The sequence below is a fragment of the Tenrec ecaudatus genome, chromosome X (genome assembly GCF_050624435.1).
Source record: "Tenrec ecaudatus isolate mTenEca1 chromosome X, mTenEca1.hap1, whole genome shotgun sequence".
NCBI classification, from domain to species: Eukaryota; Metazoa; Chordata; class Mammalia; order Afrosoricida; family Tenrecidae; genus Tenrec; species Tenrec ecaudatus.
In genome coordinates, this window is record NC_134548.1 from 18,910,006 (window position 1) to 18,935,288 (window position 25,283).

At 43.3% G+C, this 25,283-nt stretch overlaps 1 protein-coding gene across 1 annotated transcript in view; it reads left to right on the forward strand.

The window, feature by feature from the left end:
- PHEX (phosphate regulating endopeptidase X-linked) overlaps positions 1-25,283 on the forward strand; it is a 228,224-nt gene that overhangs the window by 122,984 nt on the left and 79,957 nt on the right. Inside the window, exons 13-14 of the mRNA XM_075538878.1 lie at positions 11,125-11,202; positions 23,927-24,030. Coding sequence (XP_075394993.1) covers positions 11,125-11,202; positions 23,927-24,030 — 182 coding nt within the window. The remainder of the gene's footprint in view (positions 1-11,124; positions 11,203-23,926; positions 24,031-25,283) is intronic.

Genomic DNA, 25,283 nt, shown 5'->3' on the forward strand with positions numbered 1-25,283 from the left:
TGATTTTAGCTTTCAAACTGGATTGCATGCCAATTTTTCAGTGAACTGTAATTGTATTAGCGGGGCTTCGTAGATGCCTCCAAGTACTTAAAAATAGCTTTTTGTTAACTGCTTCAGAGCAAGTTATTAGAACTTTGCATCCTAGCGTCTCGGGGATCTTGGGGATAGTCACAGCATGACTTAGAGTTCCCAGTAACTGACACATTCCTCGCCCCTGTCATCCTGGGATGTAGGTTGCTCTGGTCCGAAATGGGCATAAACTGGAGGAACAGCCAATGAATTTGTGGGTTTAGACAGACCCTGGGGGCTTTTCCACAAAGGGTTCCTCATAGCAGAGTGGGGACAGTGGTGCTTTGAGGAGAGGGTTCTTACCTTCTCTTGGGAGACCCAGCTTTGTTTCCTGGCTGATTGACTGACGGGTAGCCACCATTCTGTGGAAACCTGCATGTTGCTACGCTTCCAGGAAAAGAGATGATAATGGAAAGCTTGGTGATCGATCGACTTCCAAATATCTGCCAGTAAGAAGGCAGGACCGCGTAGTGCAGTTCCGTTGTGCTTGGGGTTACCTTGAGTCAGGGCTGACAGCGAAAGCGGCATCATTTGGGTGCCTATTAGGAATAGGCCTAAGAAGCAGCAAAGAAGTGGCAAGTCTTCTCCCTATAATTGGGCGATGCAATGCTGAGGGTTCCCAAGTGCACCCAGGAGCCTTGGTAAGCACCACAATCTAACGCAGAGAGCGTCTGACATTGGGATATGCAAGGGAATCCTCTACAGCGGGGCTTTTCAACCCAACATGAACTTTGGGCGATGTCGAGATACATTTTTTGATGGCCACAACTTTGTTGAAGAGCTAGCATCTTATGGATAGAGATCAGGGATGCTCTCAAATAGAGTAAGTGCCCTGGGAAGCAAACCATGCCCTGAGCACCCCCCTCCCCACCCACCCAACTGAGAATGATCCTGCTTGAAATGTTGGTCATGCTGGGTTTAAGAAATCCTGTTTTATGGTAAATGTGTTGTAACAGATTCCTGGGCTCCAATCCAGAGACTTTCCAACTCCGTAGCTCTGGGGTGGGCCCGATGAATTTTCATTTGAACAAACTCCCAAATGCTGTCCAGGATGCCGGTGTACAGAGCATGCTTTGAGAAAGGCCCAAGCGCGAGAACTTAAAAGTCAAAGGAACAAGTAGGGAGGGCGGATAGCAATGTAACCATCCATCTTTACCTAATGTAAGGCTTCACCACTGTCATAGCTACCTCCACCCTCTGAGGATGGCAATGCAAAGGGTTTCTAAAGCTGGCTCACCCCCCTTTTTTTTTTTTTCCCCACGCCGGAGCTAATTTTTACCAGGAAGACTTCCCACTCAATTGACCTGTTGATGAGAGGATGGGATATGTTTATTTAAGTTAATCTCCAACTTGCCTCCTGTTTAATTAAGTAATTGAACAATTGGAAAGGGGATTAAATAACTGATTAAACTTCCCCGGCAGTGTTAGGTGTTAACTCAGTGCCCTTGAGTTGATTCTGACTCATCGGGACTCGCAAGATAAAGTCTAACTGACCGCACAAAGTTTCCCAGGTTTTCAATCCTTATGGACGCCTGCTGCCATGGAGCAACTGGGGGTTAGCACCACTGGCCTTTAATTCAGCTGCTGGGCACTGACCAGGGCTGCTTCCTGTTAGCTGTTAGAGACTAGGTATTGCACGTGCACCTCTCAGCCCTTTGACTCATGACTCTTGGGAATTGACTTGTACTAATTTGTGCTTATTTCCTTGCTTCCAAAACGTGCCTTGATTTTTGTCCTCCCCCCGCCCCCCAGGATATTTATTCTAGTTTCTGGTTAAAGTTTGCCTGCTGGCTCTGCTGTAAAATGGAGAGATTTACCTCCACAAAATATGGAGAACGAGTGTAGATTTCACCGCGTGTGCTTATATATTGATGAAACTCACCAGAAAGATTAACCTTTGTCTTTCGCTTTCCCCTTCATATCAAAGAACTAGTAATTTTGAGAAATTTGGAAATTGTTACATAGAGGTTGCTTTATTTCATAGAGGAGGAGTCTGGAAACTTTTTGTATAAAGGGTCATAGTATAACTATTTTAGGCTTGGCGTGGGCCATATGGTCTCTGTTGTAGCTGCTGGCCTGTGGTGGGCTGGTTTGGGTCTGTGGGCTGTAGTGTGCAGACTTCTGATGGAGGATGTGTGGGACAGAAAAGTAATATTTACTTTGGCGCATATAAAAATCCTCAATACAGGATTCTGGCTCTTGGTTTTTTATCATCTTGGCTCTGTCTGGACAAAGGGATTTAGCTCATTGAGGCTTAGAATATTCATTTGAGCAGGTCTAGCAGCTGTTGTATTTGCAAAATTGTGGTGAGGCGTTTACTAGATGTGATTGAAGATAATAAAGGACATTGACTTTTGTCTGCTGTGTTCAAGGCAATGAAACGAACCCGGTCTCTATCTTCAAGGTAATATAGTCCCTATCCCCAGGAGGATAGGTGTGTTGTTTTGTGGGTTCATCCTGGCATAGTTTGCGGATTTTAATCCTCTTGCTGACATCTGTTCTATCTACTTAATATATCCCCCAAATGTTGAGGTATTTCTCGAGCTGTGTTCTGGTGCAGTGCTCACCCAGACAGAGGAACAAAGGCACTGAGGTAAGATGGTTAGTGTCAGCATGGCTGACTGATGAGTGACCTGTGCCTGCGCAATTTCCTTTTGCCACCCGGGGAAGCGCCCCACCTTTTGAATACGTGGAGTTTGTGTTTGCAGGAGAGCGGATGGATGGTGCTGCTTCATATCTTGGAACGTGGCTTTCCAAAGGTGTTGTCTATGTTGACAGGTAATGGTGCCTGTATGCTATACTGGGTGTTAGTCATGCAGGGTCGAGGATGGACAGCCTAGAAACGGAGCTCTCCTGTGCTCCAGCTCTTGTAGAGTCAGAGCTGTGTCCTGCGCTTATAAAGCTCTTTGGTTCATGAGGCCACTTACACAGCCTCCTGATGAGGATGCGCCCCCAACCGGATGCATCCCTTTGTGAACCACACCCAGGGATGATTTGCAGAATTGAACAATTTGAAGACTCATAATAAACCAGTGCTATTCTTATTGAGAGAATAAAATTTGATTTGCTAGATAATAGCATTGTTATTATTTGTGGGCTCTTGATAACCCCAAATGGATACTAAAGCTTGTTACCCAGGCTAATTTTCATCAATACCATTAGCTCTGCTTAGGATAATGTCTTTAGCAAGGCATCTTCACTAGTCAATTATTTGTGTGACATCGTGGAAACAGCTGTTGTTTCAATAGGCCCATCGGTGTACATTCTCATGAACTTCTGGTGGCTGAGAACTCAGAATGTTGATGGGCATTTGATAGTTATCACAGCATGCATCAGAGAAAACGAGGCCTCGGTGTGGGTAAGCCTGACTGAAGTGTTCAAAGCCGTCACCACCTTTCAGAAACTCGCCCTATAAATTGTTTGCAAAAGGCCAGTTGATCATGAGTTCGATTTTTTTCTTATATTGGTTAAATCAATTAAAAATATGCTAAGCCACATAACTAGGTGGACGGAAACACTAAGCTGCTTAATTAAGTGATTACAGTGATCCCTTCGATGTAATGCATGTAAGACATTAGAAAATTTACCTGACTCTCCTAAATAGCCCACCAAATCAGTGGGGATGAAAACAAACGCGTTTTCCCTCACTTGCTGTGGATCAGCTGAATACTAAATGGCTTTGCAAATCTCGAAGTAAAGCAGTGATCCTAAGCAGTCTGCCAATAAGTTTGGTCAGCGCTGTTCCAGAGCATACAGCTCTGTTTGCTACTGCCTCCCTCCCCCCTCCCCAGCATTATCAAGTTAGAGTGTTTCTTGTGGGAAATTCTGGGAAGGTAGACTGACTTGAGAGAGGAAATTATGTTGCATTGGACGTTTTCAACGTTCTTTGTCTTTCCGAGTTCATTTGTGACTAGTTCTCATCTTTCCCTGAGAGTATTCTTCTTCATTTTTTACAACTCTTTGTGGTCTCCACAGAAATGGTGCTTTTGAAAGTTGTTGCCCGGAGCCAGTGGTTCTCACCCTTCCTAATGCCGTGACCCTTTCACACAGTTCCTCATGTGGTGGTCACCCCCAACCATCAAATTATTTTCGTTGTTGCTTCATAACTGTCATTTTCCTACTGTGATGAATCATCATGTAAATAGCTGATATGCAGGATGTATTTTCTATGTTACAAGTTGAACATAATTAAAGCATAGTGATGAATCACAAAACAACATGTCACTATATATTTTGAACTATTTATTTCTAATGACAAATCAATGAAATTTTGCCTTGAAGCATGGTGTAACATGGGTAACAGTCTTCACGCCGAATACTCGGATGTGGGCATATCTGCATGTGGGTGGATCCGCCTGGAGACAGATAGAGTAGTGGTGCCTCGGTTCCTAAGACCATCGGAAAGATGCGTTTTCTGATGGTCTTAGGCCACCCCTGTGAAAGGGTCGTTTGATCCCCAAAGGGGTTGTGACCCACAGGTTGAGAACCACTGCCCTAAGATGTTCCTGTGAGAAATAAGGAACCAAGATTTGTTGCATGTACCTATTAGTCATAGCAAAGAGCCAAACAAACCCCGCCCCTTACTGTTCGCCATGGATCAGTGATCCTTTTCCTCTCACTGAATTACCTATGTCAGCTTATGCATAAGTTCAGGGCCATATTTGGTCGTGTGTGTGTGTCACAAGCTAAGAATGGATTTTACATTTTGAAATAGCGTTAAAAAATAGAGCGTATATTTTGCTTGAAAATTATGAGATTAAAAATTTAGAGCTCATGAATAGAGTGTTATTGGAACAGAGCCACCGATATCTGCATAGTCAGTGTCTATGGCTGCTTTTGTCCCACAGTGACCAAGTTAAATAGGTGTGACAGAGACTGTAGGGCCCACGGAAGTGAAAATATTTACTCTCTGGCATTTTATAGGAAAAGTTTTGCAACTACTGATCTAGGTAAGCCAACTTTTTATTATCCACATTCTTGTTAGTAGAAGTGAACTTATCTACATTTTTTTTTACCAAGGGACAGGGAAAATTAATGATGGAGACAGTGGTGAATTGTCTGAAAATATTTTTCCTCTATTTTTTAATACAAATGTCTTGAGGCCATGGCCCTTCTGATATGTTTGTCTGCCCCTTACCAGAGTTTAGTTCCATTGTACGTAGGGATGGTTACTGTGAACTAGAGCTGACTCAGTGGAACCCAAGAACAACAAATAACACAAAGGACAGTCTTGAGCCTACGGACATTGCTCCACTTTCCAGAAAGTTCTCTAGGTTTTCACAAACACAATTTTCTTTCAAGTCTCTTTTTCCCCATCTTCCCCTCCCCCTTTATGGTAAGATCAGTTCCGATTGAACACCTGTTGTGACGTAGGGAGCATTGAATGAAGGTTTTGAGCACATGTTTGACTAAAACCTCTTGTATTTCCAGATACTGCCAATAATATTGATCGGAGTGGGCTTAGGAAGTACTGTTTATTGTGTGCATTAATATATATGGTATCACTAAAAGAATCCTGGTCATATTGTGGGATAGCATTGAGCTGCTAATAGAACAGTCAGTAATTCCATCAACCACCAGCCTCTCCATGGGAAAAAGAGGAGTCTGTCTGTCTGCACTCATGAAGATTTACAGTCTCAGAAACTTATTGCGTTGCTATGAATTGGAATCAACTTGATGGCAATGGCTTTGTCTTAGTTTTTATTTATTGGTCATTTGCTTTCTGCCTGGCACCGTGTTCTCTGTTTGTGTGTGTCTGCTGGGGGGAAAGGGGGGAAGTGTCACAGTGGTGAATAAGTGAAATAGGCTGTAAGTCTACCTTGAAATAGGATCAGAAAGAAGTTTCTCTCAGCGACAGAAACCTTCCTTGTGATTGAATTTCTCATTGGTTAATGAATTACTCTTTTAATGTGCAACTCTTCACAGCTAATAGATTAGATGGCTATTATTCATAATAAAATGTAAATGATGTCGTTTGGGGCCCCAATGATAACGAAGGGATTGGCTGCCTTGAGGAAACGCCCCTTTGATGGAAGGGGAGGAGTAAGGGGACAGATGATGTTGGGGGTTTGTATATTGTCAAGGAAAGGTCAATTTGCGTATGAATGGATGGTGGGTGGTCTGAACCCACGAGGCCTGGGAAGTGGGAGAAGAGGAACAGGAAGGACAAAGAAGAAAACAGAAACCTGCCTTAGCTTTCTTCTGCAGTGAACTCTGGTAGTCTTTTCTTGTGCTCATTTGCATACGCCTGCAAATAGCTGCCCTCAAGAGAGTCCTGTCTCTTTTTGGAGGGGAGATGACTAGCCTGGGCTCTCTTGGCTCATGCTCAGAGTCCGGCTCTGCTCACGAAATCTTCCACTACCACGTGCCAGGAATCAAAAGGACACACCTGCACCTCCATTCATCACAAGCCTCTTCCAACACTCCACTGTGGGTTCCTGACCAGGACCCATGATAGTGACTTGATTCCCCTGCGTCCTTCAGGTATTTAGGGATATAATCTGGTCATCCGGACTGCCGTGAAAAATCCTTTAGACTGGCAGTTCTCAACCTGTGGGTCGTGACCCCTTTGGGGGTCAAACGACCCTTTCACAGGGGTCGCCCGATTCATCACAGTAGCAACATCACAGTGATGAAGTAGCAACGAAAATAATGTTATGGTTGGGGGAGTCACCACAACATGAGGAACTGTCTGAAAGGGTCACGGCATGAGGGAGGTGGAGAACCACTGCCCTAGACAACCATACAGTCCTTACTCTAAAGTCTAAACCCTCAGAGATTGTGTTGCTCTTTTGTTCACGCAATCTAAAACACACGGAACTAGGTGCGAGTTCTGATGTGGCAGTAATTAATTAAGCACTTGATTGCTCACCTGAAGGTCTGGGTTGAACTCATCAACCCCTCCTAAGGAGAAAGATGTGGCAGGCAAGTCTGCTTTCATGAAAGATTCATAATCTCTGAAATCCTGTGGGACAGTTCTATGTCCTGTAGGGTTGCTATGAGTTGAATTTAACTTGATAGCAATGGGTTCCATTTTTTGGGGGGGCGGGTGTTGGGTTTGGTGGACCAGACACTAAAAAGTTTTACATGCTAGCTCACCTTGAATCTTCACAGTCAACCATGGGGAAGATGTATTTTTTTGTCTTTCAATTTCCATTTGATCAAGAGGAGACTCTATGTGAGGATTACATTTGGTTACAACTCATGAAAAATATGGCCTGTAATGTCTCAAACAAACACAAGGGGATTATTTTCTACCACGGAGGGAACAGAGAGACAATCAGGCCTGACATGGGCTCCAGACGCTATCGGCTTGTGATACTTGCATCTTTCGCATGTGGTATTCTGCCTTGCATGCGTGACCAGGTCCGTCCGTGTTCCAGGAAGGAAGGAAGGAGAAAGACTTAAAGCAACTGGTCTCTATTGGGCAGTTTTGCTTCCAGGGGTTATGAGCAATTTTGGGTTGTCAACAGCTGGAGTGGGCTGGCTTGATACTGGCTTCTAGTAGGTAGAAGTCAAAGATGCTTCTGAACATCCTACAATCGACAGAACAAACCCTCCACCTCCTGACGAAGTATTCATTATCTGGCCCCAAATGTCAGTTGTGTTGATGCTGAGAAACCCTGGACTAAAGGCAGGAAGCACAGTAGATTCTTTCCTCTTTTAATGAGGATACGTGGAAGTGTACCAAGTACTTTTATTTACATTGGCCCAAATCTCATCCCATCGCCAACTTCAACTGCAAAGGAGGCTGGGCAATGCAGCCAGGTTTTGTTTTGTTTTGTTTTATGTTGGTTCCACTGTCATGCCTGAGCAGAACATAGGTCCTTATAGAGAACAAAAGCAGACCGAATGTTGGATAGACAACGGACACTTTGCTTCAGAAGAAAGAAAATGAAGTCCTTTGCCCATAACCAGTGGACCCAGCTAACCTGTACATAGCCGGGCTGCAAGAACGAGTCCCAGTCGCAGCTGCTCATGAGGCGCCTGTGTGAATTAAGTGTGGAAACCTCTGGATATGGAAAAATCTGGTGTTTTTGATCTGCCGCAAGTAGGATAGGAAATGTTGATGGTAGTCTATAGTGTGCAGTCAGTCGAGAGCTTTGGACATGTTTGTGGAACATTTTTCATCCTTTAATTCCATTTTCCCCACAAACTTTTTGAAGCCCCTCACATAGTGACGACACTCAGTGTTTGCAAGGGAAACTGCCTTTCTTTCTTGCCGCCATAACCACTGGGGTAAGTGATTTCAGGTCTGCCTCCCTCGTACTTTGCCTTCAGGAAGCCAGCAAGCCTCCAAAGTGCCTTCTTCCATTTTGAAAAAGTTAAAAAGTGAAGTGATTATTTGCCTTAAAGTGTGGGTGTGTCTATCAATTAGAGGTCACTCCATAGATCCCATGCCCTTCTAAGGAAAGGAGGTGGAGAAGAAGTCGAATCTAGGGAATTTCGAGGCTTATGCCACCATTGGAGGGCTCACGAGAGAAGAGCGAAGGCTGCCAGTGATCTTTACTTCTGGCACATTGAAGGGCCAGTCTCAGGAGGATGTTTGGAAGCTGGTGGCACTGCCCATGATCTGCTGTCAGCAAATGCCCTTGTGACTGCTTGTAGCTACCAAGAGCCAATAAAAGAGTTCTCTTTTGCCTTGAGCGTCGCCTATGAGGGTGTCTCATTGGCAGAGACGATCCTGGAGTTTTATCCCCAAGGGACTTTGGGAGATGAACTTCATAAGCTTCTCAGAGAAAGACAGGGTGTGGGGATAGGATGGCATGGAATTGATACTAGCTATGGGTGAGGCTGCTATGGGTTTAGCCTGCTAACTGCCAGGTTGGTGGTTCAAACCCACTAACTGCTCTGTGGGAGAAACGATGAGGATGTCCGCGCCATAAAATGAACAGTCTGGGATCCGAATCAACTTGAAGGCTGTGGGTTTGGTTTTCGTTTTGTTTTTTCGCAGGTGGACTGGTTGCATTTCCATAGAAGAACACGTGGATGCCACGTGTTGGGAAGGAGGCGTTTTCTACTCTGATGTTGGCAATGTTGCTTAGGAGTATTATTACTTTGTTTTATGCATGTGCCCTTGGGTGATGAGTAGGAACTCTTTGTTTCTTGCCGTTCTCGTTCCCTTCAAGACATGCTAAATAAATAATAAAAACGGACTCGGTGCCTTGTGCGTACAGTGCAAAAGGTAATAGATTCTGTGAAAGTCCACAATGCAGTAGGGGTCCCAGAGATGCTTGGAAAGCAATGCATAATTCACCAGTCTGCTCCAGAAAGACCAGAGTTCTGAAAATGGTTGCAGATGACTCAGCTCATATATTTTCCTTTTGGGGAAAACTCTGTGAAGCTCAGTATATTCTATAATTATGTGTGTGACTTGTGTAAGCTGATAAAATACAGCAAGGAATCAAGTACAGCGAAGGTGCAATAACAGAACGGTCTCAGAACAAGGTAACATCTGGACATAGGAAGGATAGCCTGGTGTGGAGAGTGGAGAGCGTTGTAACCTCTAGTTATCTGCTCTCTGCGTCGCATCAGGCTTTTTTGTGCGTAACACACCAGGATTGGGAGGTAGAATTTGATCTGCGCTAAAGTGGAGTCTCTGGAACAGCAAAGCCCATTAGAACTGTGTCCTTCCACCCTTGTACAATCCTCTCTCTCAGAGTCTCGAGTTTCAAGTCAGGGCTGATATTTAATATTTGAATTATCTCAAGGAAGATAAGGAAAATGTGCTATCTTATTCCATTTATTTCCTGAATGGCGAAAATGGAAAGGGACTAAAGGGGGAAAAAGAAAACGCTACTCAGAGCAGTGTGCAAAGGTCCTTATGGATTTTGCTTTGCAGGAATAAAACCAGTAGTTTGGGAGTTGCCTCGTGGCTTATGCTGGGTCTCTCCTGGAAGCAGATGTGAAGAGGCCTTGTGTGCACTGAGGGCTGCCTGGAGTGGTAGGGGTGGCAGGCTTTGAGCACAGGCTAGCTGCTCTTGGCAAGCCCTGGTGTGGGTCACCAGAGGCCCACAGTGCTAGCCTGGAGGAAACAACAGATCCTGGATGCTGGGGAGGGACCTACTGACTTGCGAAAGCAATCTAGGTCAGAGCAGACCTTACCTGCCCCCTGGAGTGGTTCCATTGTTTTTATGAAACCCAGAAACTAGGGAGGGGAGCGAGGAAAATTTCAAGATTCTCTAGAGCAGGGGGTTCCTAACATTGTTGGGGAAGCCTCACGATAGTAAATATTTGAAGCTTTGTAGACCTTAGGGTTTCTGTAGTAATGACTCCACTAGCCGCCCGTGTAGTACAAAAGCTACTTTACTCAAACCCACACCCCCAGCTGTGGAGCTGCGGCCAAGTCAGTGACTCTCTAGGACAGGGGTCCTCAAACTTTTAAAACGGGGGGCCAGTTCACTGCCCCTCAGACCCATTGGAGGGCCGGATTATAGTTAAAAAAAAAACTATGAACAAATTCCTATGCATACTGCACTTAATCTTATTTTGAAGTAAAGAATCAAATGGGGCAAAAACACCTGGTGAGCTGGAAAAATGTCCTCAGTGGGCCGCCTGGGTCCCACGGGCCATAGTTAGAGGACACCTGCTCTAGGACCTAGGGTTTCTCAGGCTGTAACCTGTAGAGCAGTAGACTGCCTGCCTGACGAGTGGTTGGTGGGTCCAAAGTGGCCATCAGTCTGTTCGCAGTTCAGAGCTTTAACCCTGAACCTTCAGGGCTCCTAAAAGCAGCCATATGTAATAGGGAAACCATGTTGAAATCCTAACTATTATCTACGACTCAACTCCATGAAACTAAAGCCATTGGTCATTGCTCTGGACTTGAATAGCAATATTTTTATTCCTAGTAAAGCTGGCAATTATCTAGTATATAGTTATTTTACTTATTTAATTACAGTTTTAGCATATTAAGGGCAGAGACTAACTTAAATTTCTCCCCTCTTCACAGTGGCTTGTGTATAGTTGATAGTAAACACGGTTTCTAGAGGACGGTTGCATTTGTACAGCTTATGAATATCGATGATTTAACTGATATCATTTTTCTGTTTTTTATAGGCGAGAGCTGTTTTGGCAAAAGTCGGCTATCCTGAGTTTATAATGAATGATACTTATGTTAATGAAGACCTCAAAGCAGTAAGTACTAAATTTTCCTATATCCCCCACCCCCTGGCAAATTTTACTGGCTGTGTACCATTCAGCAAACCCAAGTCCAAGTCATTAAACTTGGTAGTGCCAAAAAGCACCAACTTTGGATTCATCCCTTGGCCAGATATGAGCTTGCCTATGCCAAGCATATCACAAGAGTGACAGCAGATTCCAAAGAAAGGAAGTGTCAGAAAGAAAGCATAGCTAGGTGAGCATCATAAAGTCAAGGCCTTACATTCACTTGAATCTGGTCATAAAGGCAAGAATTAAGCAAATGGAGTGTTTGGCAGTTAGTGTCCAAAAAAAACCCCTTTTTGTTAAATAATCTTCATTTGCTTCATTCATATGAAATGAATCGTAATAAATTTGCCTGCTAGGAGTTAACTTCATTAAATTTTATGAGTGTTTTGGCAAATTAAGTGTATATATATATATATATATATATATATATATATGACAATAATTTACTGTGAGTTGGACTATGCATTTGCAGTAGCAACTGATGGGAAAAAATAATTATTTTTTATTCCAATAATTTGGGCATGTATTTTCCTAGTACTCATTACAAACCCTTTCTGTTGCATTGTTCTTTCTTTGCTTTAAATAATGCTGATAAGGAATTTTTCATCTTCACTAAAGCTTCATTTTACCATTCATTAGATTTTCTTGAAAGAGTGGTCATAGGGGATACTTTAAATAACTGTGATTCTGAGGTGTCGCTTTTTCCTGAAAGCGTGGTTCTACAAGTTGCACATGTGAAAGCAAATAGCGTTGTAGATGAGCATTGGGATTTTACAGTACCATTCAAAAGTGCGAGAAAAACTTTAATTAGAAAGTTTCTCCACTGGGATCCAGGATATGGCATTCCAAAATATTGATCCAGTTTCCATGGAAGAAAATGACTGGGCTTTACAGCATCCCCAGGCTACTGCATGCTGTTTTGGCGATGCTGAGAAGTCCCATGTTTATCATGATCATTAAGAATACCGAGACACTTGCCACAGTGATGTGCATGACCTTTTAATCCCCGAGCAATCTTGGGAAGTTGGTGGTGGTATCTCCAGGGTGCAGGAGAGGAGGTAGAGACTTACAGATGCCCACTGCCACACAGTTATCAGCACCAGGATTGAAATGTGGGGTTCTGGAAGGTCAGCCTTCAGGAAGGCATTCTGCAGAGTCCTTGCCAGGCAGCTCTGCTGGAGAAACAGATGAATTGGTTTTTGGCGATTTAGTGGAGATGATTTCATTAGAGCTGGCTGGGAAGGGAGATGAGACGAGAGGAGGGGAATGCATATTTTCAAGTGGGTAAGAACACAGGCTTTGGAGTCATGGCCCAGGTCTGCATTCTGCCTTTTCCACGTACTTGTTTGACCTTAGGCAAGCTACTAAATGCCAATGAGTTTTCCTTTGGTTATTTGTATACTAGAGATGAGATGAGATTTTACAAATGTTAAAGCAAGCACCTAGAGCAGCAGTTCTCAACCTGTGGGTCGCGACTCCTATGGGGGTGGGGGTCGAATGACCCTTTCACAGAGGTTGCCTAAGACCATCGGAAAACACATCTTTTCCTCCCTCAGGGATTCTGTGAAGATTGAATCGCAGTAGCGAGAACCCTGGCATCCAGTAAACATAATATAAGCGTTCACCATGACATCCTCCATTGACACATCTAATAGTAGATGATTTTGTTTGGGGAATAAGCTTGCACAGTGCCCGTGTCCTTCAAATCTTGAACAGATGCTATTGTTCAAAGCTTGATCAAAGCAGGCACATTGAGGGTCCACGCACCATTTAATTGATCAAGTTTTGTTGGCTGCTATTGCCAGACCAACTGGATGTCCCAAATGTAAGGACTCACAGAAAGCCCCGCCTTTTGAGACAAGAAACCAGATGCCAAACAAGATCCATGTTGGCTATGTTTCTTTGTCTCTCCAGAACCTGCACTTATACCATTAAACCCAAGATTTTTGAAAAAATCATTTTATTGGGGGGCTCATCCAATTCTTATCACAATCCATACATACATCCATTGTGTCAAGCACATTTGTACATTTGTTGCCCACATCATTCTCAAAACATTTTCTTTCTACTTGAGCCCTTGATAGCAGCTCCTCTTTCCCCCTCCCTCCCCGCTCACCCCTCCCTTATGAACCTTTGATAATTTATATATTATTATTATTTTGTCATATCTTACACTTTCCGATGTCTCCCTTCACCTACTTTTCTGTTGTCCATCCTTCAGGGAGGAAGTTATATGTAGGTCCTTGTAATTGGTTTCCCCTTCTCCCACCCCACCCTCCCTCCATCCTCCAGGTATCGTCACTCTCACAACTGTTACTGAAGGGAATTGGGATCACGATAGTGGGGGGGGGGGAGGGGAGGAAGCATTTAAGAACCAGAGGAAAGTTGTTGTTTCATCGTTGCTACTCTGCACCCTGGCTTGCTCGTCTCCTGTGACCTTTCTGTAAGGGGGTGTCCAGTTACCTAGGATGGGCTTTGGATCTCCACTCTGCACTCACCTTCATTTACAATGATAGATTTTTTGTTCTTTAATGCCTAATATCTGATCCCTTTGACACCTCGTGATCACACAGGCTGGTGTGCGTCTTCCATGTGGGCTTTGTTGCTTCTGAGCTAGAAGGCTGCTTGTTCACCTGCAAGCCTTTAAGACCCCACATGCTTTATCTTTTGATAGCCGGGCACCATCAGCTTTCTTCACATTTGCTTATGCACACATTTGTCTTCAGCAATCGTGTTGGGAAGGTGTGCATCCTGGAATGCCAGTTTAATAGAACAAAGTGCTCTTGTACTGAGTAAGTACTTGAGTGGAGGTCCAATGTCCATCTGCTGCCTTAGTACTAAACCTATAAATATATGCACATCGATCTATTCCCTACCATCCCATACAAATACATTTACATATGTACATGCCTGTGTTTAGACCCCTATAAATGCCCTTTACCTCCGAATTCTTTCCTCTATTTCCTTTTACTTTCCTCTAGTCCCACTATCATGGTTGGCCTTCATTTGGGTTTCAGTAATTTCTCTCGGTTACATTGCCCTTGCTGAATCCCTACCAGGCCTCTCACACCCTCCTTGCCACTAGTTTTGGATCACTTGTTGCTCCCTTGTCCCTGCGTTGGTCAACACCACCTCCTTTCCCTTGCCTGCCCCTCTCCCATGTTCCCTGGAATCATGGGTCCCATTGTTTTCTCCTTCAGACTGTTAATATAGCCTTTCTTACCTAGATAGATCTGCAGAGATAATAATATGTACCACAAAGCAAGGCAGAGCAAGACAAAGTGACAAAAGAGAAGACAGCGATGACAACAAAAAAGAAAACCAATGACCAAGAAAATGATAAAAGAAAAAATTTTTTAAAACTTTTAAAAAGAAAGAAAAACCTGTAATAGATCAATATCTGATTTTTGACCTCTAGTCTGATGGGGTGCCATGCTCTGGCCCCAAAGTCTATCCTTTGCACTCCCTTGGGAGCTCCCTGCTCTCCTCCCCCTGTTGCCCTGTTGCACACCTTTAGTGTTTTGCCCGGGTGTTGCGGGGTCAGACCGGGCCCATCCTGACACCGAGTCTAGTGTTGTCCCCCATAGGGTCATGGGTCAGCGAGGGACGTGGTGTCTCATAGTGGGTTCAGCCATAAAAAACCCAAGACTCTTTTTTTAAAAATCATTTTATTGGGCGCTCGTACAATTCTCATCACAATCCATACGTACATCCATTGTGTCAAGAACATAGGTACATTTGTTGCCATCATCATTCTCAAAACATTTACCTTTCTGCTTGAGCCCTTAATATCTGCTGCTCATTTTCTCCCTCCCTCCCCACTCCCCCCACCTCATGAACCCTTCATCATTATTATTATTTTGTCATAGATTACACTGTCCGACATCTCCCCCCACCTTCTTCTCTGCTGTTCCTCCCCCAGGGAGGAAGATATACGTAGATTCTTGTAATCAGTTCCCCCTTTCTACCCTACATTCTCTCCACCCTCCAGGCATTGCCACTCTCACCACTGGTCCTGGAGGAGTCATCTGTCCTGGATTCCCTGTGTTTCCAGTTGCTATCTGTGCCTATGTACATCCTCTGGTCTAGCCAGATTTGTAAGGTAGAACTGGGATCATGATAGTGGTGGTGGGGAGTAGTATTTAATAACTAGAGGAATGTTATATGTTTCGTTACTACCCTGCACCCTGCCTGGTTCATCTCCTCCCCACAACCCTTTAGTAAGGGATGTCCGGTTGGCTACCATTGGGCTTTGAGTCTCCACTCTGCACTCACCCACATTTTCAATGATATGATTTTTTTTGTTCCTTGATGCTTGATACCTGATCCCTTCGACAGCTCGTGGTCACACAGACTGGCGTGTTTCTTCCATGTGGGCTTTGTCGCTTCTGAGCTAGATGGCCACTTGTTTATCTTCGAGCCTTTAAGACCCTAGACACTGTATTTTTGATAGCTGGGCACCATCAGCTTTCTTCACTACATTTGCTTATGCACACGCTTGTCTTCATTGATCGTATCAGGGAGCTGGGCACCCACTGATAAGGCTTTTAGCTCTTTGATGTCTGATAACTGGTCCCTTCTGCACCTTGGGGTAGACAGACTGGTTTGCTTCTTCCATGTAGCCTTTGATGCTTCTCAGCTAGATGGCCACTTGTTTATCTTCAAGCCTTTAAGACCCCAGATGCTATAGCTTTTGATAGCTGGGCACCATTAGCTTTCTTCACCACATTTCCTTATGCACATGTTTGTCTTCAGTAGTTGTGTCAAGAAGGTAGGCACCCACTGATATGGTTTTTAGCTCTTTGATGTCTAAGAACTGGTCCCTTCTACACCTCGTGGTCAGCCAAGCTGGTGGGCTTCTTCCATGTGGGCTTTTATGCTTCTCAGCTAGATGGCCTCTTGTTTATCTTCAAGCCTATAAGACCCCGGACGCTATATCTTTTGATAGCCGGGCACCGTCAGCTTTCTTCACCACATTTGCTTATGTACATATTTTTCTTCAGCAATTGTGTTGGGAAGGTGTGCATCCTGGAATGCCAATTTATTAAAACAAAGTGTTCTTGCATTGAGTAAGTGCTTTAGTGGAGGCCCAATGTCCACCTATTGCCTTAGTACTAAACCTATAAATATATGCACATCGATCTGTTTCCCCACACTCAAATAAATATATTTACATATGTACATTCCAGTCTTCGGACCTCTATAAATACCCTTTGTCACCTACTTCTTTCCTCTATTTCCTTTTACTTTCCTCTTGTCCCACTATCATGCTCAGCCTTCATTTAGGTTTCAGTAATTTCTCTCGGTTACCTTGCCCTTGCTGAATCCCTACCAGGCCACTCACACCCTCCTTGCTACTGATTTTGGCTCACTTATTGCTCCCCTGTCCCTGGGTTCATCAGCACCACCTCCTTGCCCCCTCCTCCCCCTCTCCCATGTCCCCCCGGACCATTGGTCCCGTTGTTTTCTCCTCCAGACTATTCATCCAGTCTATCTTATCTAGATAGATCTGTAGAGATAATAATATGCAGCAAAAAATCAAGCCATAGCAAGATAGGCAATGAGTGAGAACACAGCGATGACAACAAAAAAGGAAACCATTTACCCATAGAAGAATAAATTAATTAAAAGAAAAAAAATTTAAAGAAAACCTGTAAATAGATAAAGGACTGATTTTTTAAATCTCTAGGCGTGTCCTTCAGTCAGGTCTAACGGGGTACCATGCTCTGGCCCTAGAGTCTGTCCTTTGTACTCCCTCGGGGGCTCCCTGCTCTGCTCCTATGGTTGCTGTGTCTCACACGCTTTTAGGTTTTGCCTCAGTGTCACAGGATCAGTTTGGGCCAGTCCCGGCCCTGACTCTCCGGTGTTGTCCCCCTTAGGGCCCTGTCCTATCAAGGGACGGTGTGTCTCATAGTGGGATCAGCCATATTGTCCACTTTGTCCATTGGCTGTTTAGAGCGGGGATATCATCCTCCAGGCTTGATGGGCCAGGATGTGCTCCACTCTCTCTTCCTCTTCCTTCTTTTGCTCCTATTTGTGCTGATCGGACATGCCCCTCTCCCCTAGCTGCAGTTTCAGTGCCATCCTTTCAAGTAAGTTCTTCTGGGGTGAGGGGCAGTTGTCCACGTAGCTGGTTTGGGGGCCGAGCCCTCAGGCCCCTCCACTGGCTCCCCACTCCTTGCCAGCACACTGTAGTCATCTTACACTGGCATTATATCTGGTCCCTCTTTCGCTGCGGAAACACAACCAATACCCTCCCCTTGGGTGGGTCAGTGCCCTCTTCCCCATCACACATCTTTTTTCTCCCCTTTTCCCCTTTCCTCCCTCCACCCCCGTTTTAGTTGGCTACCATATCTACCCCTGCTTTTGGTCTGACCCCTGCCATCCTGTCTGGACCTCACCCCTGGAGTGTTTGTATACAGTAGCTTTTTCCCTGTGCACCTTTTGCACTTACCTTTCTGTTCTCTCTTTTTTTTATATAAATAAACTTACCTCAGCGGACTCATGTTGTACTTGCCCTTTTGTGCTTGGCTCATTTCACTTAGCATAATTTCCTCCAGTTCTTCCCATGCATTGAAATGCTTCATGCGTTCATCACTGCTTTTTAGGGATGCATAGTACTACATTGTATGTATGTATCACAGTTTTTTAATCCATTTGCCTGTTGATGGAAATTTGGGTTGTTTCCAACTCCTTGCAATTGTGAACTGTGCCACAATGGTTTGTTTCTTGCTTCTTCTGGGTATATGCTCAGTAGAGGGATTGCTGGGTCATATTGTAACTCAATTTCCATCTGTTTGAGAAATTGCCAAATCTATTTCCATAGTGGCTGTACATACCTACAGGTCCACCAGCAGTGGATGAGAGTTCGTATCTCACCACAGCCCCTCCAACACTTGTTGCTTCCTGTTTTTTTGAATTGGGCTATCCTTGAGGGTGTTAGGTGATATCTCATAGTTGTTCTGATTTGCATTTCTCTTATGGCTAATGAACGGGAACATTTTCTCATATGTTTATTGGCCATTCAGATTTCAGACTGTGAAACTTCTGTGAAAAGAGTAAGAGGGAAGGCAGTGCTCTTTCTGAAAACTGGCCGCAGCACGCCGGAAAGTCCAGCAGTTAGCCTAACAAGGTAGCCATCCGTCCATTTTCTAGTTAGCCGATAAAGTGGTGCATGTCATGAATTTTTGATGGACAAGAGCAGAGCCATGTCAATGGGGGGGAATTGTTGGATCAGTCTGGAAAGCAAAAGTCACATGATGCATTTCAAAGTAAGGACTTAAAACAGGAAATACGTTGGAAGGCAAAAAAGGAGGATGAGGTAAACTCCCAAGTAGTAACTTTAGGAAGTAGCTAGTTCCCTTCGCCTATGGGTATGACAGCTAGGAAGTGACGGCCCCACCATGCAGGAGAGCAGAGCTAGGCTTTGGCTAGGCTTTTGGAGGTAGGGTTTTGGAAGGGGTCCTGAACATCCCTGCAGTCATTGCCACAAGAACAAAGATCCAGGGGTGGAGAAGGAGAGGCAAAGGGAATGTACTGGGTCGGGAGGGGGAGAACACAAGACCATCCCTGCCCTTTGGACCACCTCTCCTCTCCCTGCCCAGTGTCTACTATTAGTAGGAAGTCAACTGACAATGGACTTGAGAAACCTAGTTTCAGGTTCCCAGCCCTGTGTGGAAGCAAGGGTGGGCAGGTAGCCAAGAGGCCATCGGCAACGAGCCGGCACTGTACTCCTTCTTAGGAAGCCAGTGGAGAATTGAAGTAGCGGCTAACGTCTGAATCACAGCCGGTCCCCATTGCCTGAGAAGAATTGGATAGGAGTTCTGTTTAGAGAAGATCTTTGCTGCTTTCGGTACTACACACACATATGTAGAAATATCCTCATAGAGATCTATAGTATGTGAACATGTGTAATCTCTGCGATGCAGCTTTAAAAACCAGTTGGGGGGTGCGGAGGGATGTACCTTGAGATGGTCTGGCTAGTGCGTACACGCAGAGAGAATGTACAACTGACAGCATGCGAGGTGATAATCAGATGGAACGTGCCTTAAAACTGGTTACAATATTGAAAGCCGTACTATTTGGTTAAAAAAAATGCCCCCAGCCACCTGCCCCAGTAAACCCCAGCCCTCCAAAAGCAAACATTGCCCTCAGCTCCCCCAACTGATCTCTGGTCTGCATGGCCCAGGAGATCTAAGAGTGGGCATTGAAACGGGAAGCCCTGGTGTTGAACCAACCAGCTTCCAGCCACAGCAGTGGGACCTGCCAAACGTAGTTTCCGATCGCCCGCTGCAGCACTGTGGAGCACAGGCGGGCAGGAAGCTCCCACACCCAAACCCACACATTGGCTTCCATCTTTGAGTGTTTGCCTGGCCAGAGCAGAGTCCCTGTAACTCTCACCCCCCAGGCTTGGTCTGCCCTTCTTGAAGGTTCTTCATCTTTGGAGATAATAGGTTTTCTGGCATGTGGTGCTAGGTGTCCACGTTAGGATTTCCAAGAAAACTCCCTTGAATTGGACGATCTGGACAGCTGTTCGTAGGAAATGAACAGCCCCAATTAGTTCGCCCAAAGTCATTCAATTGAAAAGCCTGGAGATGAAATAGATTGAAATCTATCAACTCGATCAGGATTTCACCCTATCTGAAAGGAAAGCAGCATTTGAGCCCATTATTATTACTTGCAGGGTTTAAACCATGTTGTTTTAAAGATTGCAGGTTGTTTCCAAACATTCAAGAAGCATTCATTGGTGCTACCTATACAACAGGCAGAACGTTCCAAATGATGGCTGGTTTGCACAGTTTTTTCTTACTCAAGTTTTTGTTGAAATATTTGAAATTTCAGCAGACATTAAGGGCTCACGTAGAAGGCAAATGTTTTGAGAATGATGATGGCAACAAATGTACATATGTTCTTGACACAATGGATGGATGGATGGTATGTGATAAGAATTGTACGGGCCCCCAAGAAATGATTTAAAAAAAGAAATATTTGAAATTATCAAATATGTTGTCACGTGGCAGGCAACTGGTGCAACAGATAAAAGGAATGAAAAAGTCCCTATAATAATAGTTTCAGGACATAATATTTACTCGTCGTTTCTTATGTTGCCTTTCTGTAAGTAATTTTGCATACCCATAGTGCTTTATATAATTTTATATGCTGATGTTTATATTTCGCACAGTTTGATCAGTCAGTCTTTGTTGTCATTATGTTTACACTTGTGTAACATTTCATTAAGTGCCAGAATGCATTTAAATCACTGCTTCTGCTGCCATACCCATTTCTTCTCCTCCTCTTTCCCTGTCTTTTTCGTGTTGAATCACCAGTTGTTTTAACTAGAATCAATGGAAATAGCATTGAAGTAGACGCGACAGATTTGGACCACGTGACTTTGGCAAATCTCGTTATCCCTTTCATAAACGACTATAAGCTACTGGTCCCTTCCCCGACACTGGTCTCTGAGGGAAACATAAAATATATCTCTTGTTACCCATTTTCAGGAGTCCTAGTGGCAGAGTAGCTAAGTGTTTTACTCTTAACCGAAAGTTTGAACTTTCAGTTGCCTTAAAAGATTATAGCCTAGACAACTCTATGGGGGAAGTCCTATGCTGTCTCATGGGGTTCGCTATGAGTGGGAATCATGTCAGTGGTACCCAACAACAACAACAACAACATTCATTATCTGGTTTTTTTCCCCCCATACCATATATACTCGTGTATAAGCCAAGTTTTCATGGCATTTTTAAAGCAGTTTTCAGGGTAAAAATAGGTGCCTTGGCTGATATTCGGGTCGGCTTATACTCGAGTATATACGGTAACTGGATTTGATTAATTACAAGTTAGCAAATTATCAATTGAATAATTAAAGCCATTTAGAAAATGCTCCTCTAATCATAGATAAGCTGTTGGCAAAATGTAATTTACTCTTTCTGTGTTTTGTTCCCCCTTATTATTTTCATGGCTGTGGTAGAAACTTATTTATCTAAAGTACTTGTATGTTTAGATTTGAGACTCTTCGTTTTTATAAGATCAAAGTTGATTAGTAGCTCCTAGGAGTGGGAAGAAGGGGAACGGGGTAGTATTTATGCTTTTCTTTATGAAATATTTGGATAGCTTTTTGTTTAATTCCCCTAGACCAAGCTGAATGCCAATTTTTCATAGGGAACAGGAAAGTAATATAGTTAGCAAACTCTTTTGAAGGGAACGATGATCACTGATATTACTATTTCCCCCACCCCTCAAAGTTAATCATTTTGAAAGAGATTCCTGTGGGAGACTTGTCCAGAAACATTCCGAACCCAAGGGCACAATCTGAATTTTCCATGAGTTACAATCATATTCTGAAAGTTCTGGCAGAACTATCTTGGGAACAAAAGCTGAAAAAGCCTTTTCAGGTTGAACAATGGACACAAGTTTTAAAAATGTCATCCAGATTGCAAATGAAAGTTGCTTCCTTGTACGGATGTGCTTTAGACAATTGATGTATGTATATGTATGGACTGTGATAAGAGTTGTATGAGCCCTTAATAAATTGTTTTTTAAAAAAATTTGCTTCCTAAGCCACGGTGCATACTCTGTTTCTTCTGAGGCTAAGAGAGAACTGCTATGGTAAAATGCAATCAGTTGCAGGATTTCTTTTTATTATGAAGCAACATAAATATATGGAAAAGTATGTAATGCAATATGTTGAACATCTCCAGCTTTAACAAATACTAAACATATTGCTATGATAACTTTATACTTGGGCACACACATTTTAAATGAAGAAAACAGATGCATTTGAAATTCCTGTGCAAACATCCTTGATCTAAGCCCCTGCTGCCCAGCCCACTTCTTCTCTAGATAAACACTATCCTGAATGTCGAGTTTATACTTTCCACGTATTTCTTTATAGCTTTATTGCATAGGCATGTATTGTCTAGTATTTCTATTCATATTGTAAAACTTTAAATGATCTCATATGCATACCTTGCCTCATTCACTCAGTATTGCTTCTGAGATGATTTCGTTTTCATGCATGCAGATGATTCATTGAAACTGCTGTATGGTTTTCCATTCTTTGAATATGCCTTGTTTGATTTATCAGTCTCCTTTCCCACCCCACCCAGGGCTTTCGGGAAGGACAATTTAAAGTCTTATCGATATACTTGATGAACAAAACAGAACCTGAAGATGCCAGGAATGGATCTTTTCGTTTCTGCCCTTCTCCCTTACCACTTTAGTGACTTAATTCCTTTCTCTAGATTTTGGCCTGGCCCACAAGGTTGTTGAGATGAATAATAAGCACCAAATGGAAGGAGGTAAACAGGAGGCAGACATTGGCGACAGCCAAGCCTCCGTCAAGCTGTATGCAGCTACCTGTTCATATCCATAACGTACTGCCTCTGTATTTCCCATGCATACATTTGTTCTATTTTAATTTTTAACTTTTAAGAAGTATCTTAGGGTTTAAAGCTACAAAAATGTGTAGCTAATCAGAACTTGGTTGCTCTTAGACAGTTACATTTGTGTTTTAAAAATTTTATTTGCCACAGTGACCTATTTTATTTATTTTTAATCATTTTATTGGGGGCTCATACAACTCTTATCACACTCCATACATCTATTGTGTCAAGCACATTTGTACATTTGTTTCCGTCATCATTCTCAAAACATTTGCTTTCTACTTGAGCCCTTGATATCAGTTCCTCATTTTTCCCCTCCCTCCCGCCTCCCTCATGAACCCTTGATAATTTATAAATTATTATTGTTTTGTCATATCTTACACTGTCTGACGTCTCCTTTCACCCACTTTTCTGTTGTCCGTCTCCCAGGGAGGAGGTTATATGTAGATCCTTATAATCGGTTCCCCCTTTAGTGACCTATTTGTAAATGAATGCATTAGAGATTATTGTGAACCATTGCTTTGACTGTAACATGGATATTATGTATGACTTCTCGGTTAAATAGTGCTATTCCTGTAGCTGGAGTATCTACACAATGGAAACTGCCTGCCATTCTCCTATAAAAAAGAAGAGAAACTCAATAATCAATTATCTCTTTTCTTTTTTTAATAGACATTATTGTTGTGTGAGTTATCAACATTCTATATATCATCCAGGATTTATTTGCTAGTGTAATTTCACGAAGTTAAAGTGACCCCAGCCTCTTTGAAGGTCAACAGATCTATTCTGTCAATTAGTGAACTCTTCTGGCGAATCTTTGTGCTTAGTGGGGTGGGGGGAAGATGTCTCTGGCCTTCCTTTTCCTTCCTTTAGGAACAAATGCCGATGTAAATTGGGTTTTATCTGATGGAACTGACTGCTATTAGAAGCACCTCTGTGACAAATAAAGTACAGATTTTAGAAAAGATCGAAGATTCATGAGAGCCCAGAAATTGCCAAACCCAAGATAATATGTTCAGTAAAGGTTAACGTAGATTTTTCAATTATAAAGTAACTGAAACGCATTATAAATTACTGCAGCTTTTCATTTTCGGCTGTGATTCAGAAAGGACCATATTGATTTTTTGAGCTTTTTATTTTAAAAGAAAATCGGTGAGATTAAATTGCATGGCCTGGTGAATGCTGGGTTAAATGGTAATGGTAACAGCCGAGATGCTGTGCAGGCAACCTTTTCTGGCTGGCCTCGCAGTGGCACACTGGATTCCTGCTTCAGAGCCAACTCTTTACCTGTGATTTGTTTCATTCAGATCAAGTTTTCGGAATCTGACTACTTCGGCAACGTCCTGCAAACCCGCAAGTATTTAGCACAGTCTGATTTCTTCTGGCTCAGAAAAGCAGTTCCCAAGACAGAGTGAGTACAACACAAACAGACAAACAAAACCCAAAGTGACATGGATATAAATATGTTGGTGGGGCGTGAAATTTCGTTGGATCAAACTTTGTAATTCCCCTCAAGTCAAGCGTAGTCGGCGGTGCCAGTTATCTTGGTTTGGCGAAGTCTGTGTTATGTTTTGATAACTCTTATTTCTGACATTTATGTGATTCAGATCTTCAGTCTAATTATGGGTTCCACACTCTTAACATCAATGTATTTGAGAGAGAGAAAGAGAGATTATTATGATGCACACATTCAAGTTATTTCCAGATGTAGTTCTGAATAATAGAAAAAGATATTTCACACTAAGGTAGAAACTTGGAAGATCCTAAAAAAAGAACACCCACCCACTGCTGTCAAGTGCATTCCGAAGCATAGTGACCGCATAGGGCAGAACAGAGCAATTTCCTACACCGTAAATCTATATGGAAGTAGACGGCCTCGTTTTTCTCCTGCAGACAAAAAGAAAAAAGACTTTTCACAATAGGACGTGAAATAATGATGCGATTCTTAGGTGACTCCGAGGTATTTGTTGAGGTCATCAGTGTCCCACAGCGGATGCTATGTCATTTTCATCCAATGACAGGTACCACGCATTGGTTCCTCCACTTCCTAGCTTAACTGTAGGAAACTTTCTCAGTGGTATTAGGGTGGTCTTTTTTTTCTTCCCCTAGCCGAAAGTATGTGAGGAGGGGGATGATGGCGCTAACGTTAGCAGGCGTGTGCAGTGTGCCAGATGCTGTTTTAAGTGCTTTGCATGTTTTAATTAATTGTATCCTCATGTCAGTTCACTGGTGAGTGGGTGCCATGATCTTTTAAACTGGATCCCACTGCCAACCAGTTAGTTCCAACTCAGTGACTCGATATAAGGTTCCTGAGGGTGTAGACCTTTATGGAGTGTTCAGTGTCGTCATTCTCCCACCAAGTAGCTGGTGGCTTTGAACCCCGCTGACCTGTCCGTTAGCAGCCCAGCACCTAACTCACCAGCCACCAGGGAAAGAATACAAAGCTTGAAATGAAGATGTTTTTCCACTGGCCCTTTCTTCTGCCAGTGAATGGTGCTTTTTAACTCTGGGGATTTAACTTTGTTCCACTGTGACCTACTTTTCGAATGTGTTTTTCTTGCTGTTCTCCCAGTTGGGTTATTTTTATTGATTGGCCTTCCTATTCATGGAAGGATTTCTTTGGCATCACACATTTGCTGTTGTGCCCATCCAGCAAATTTTTTT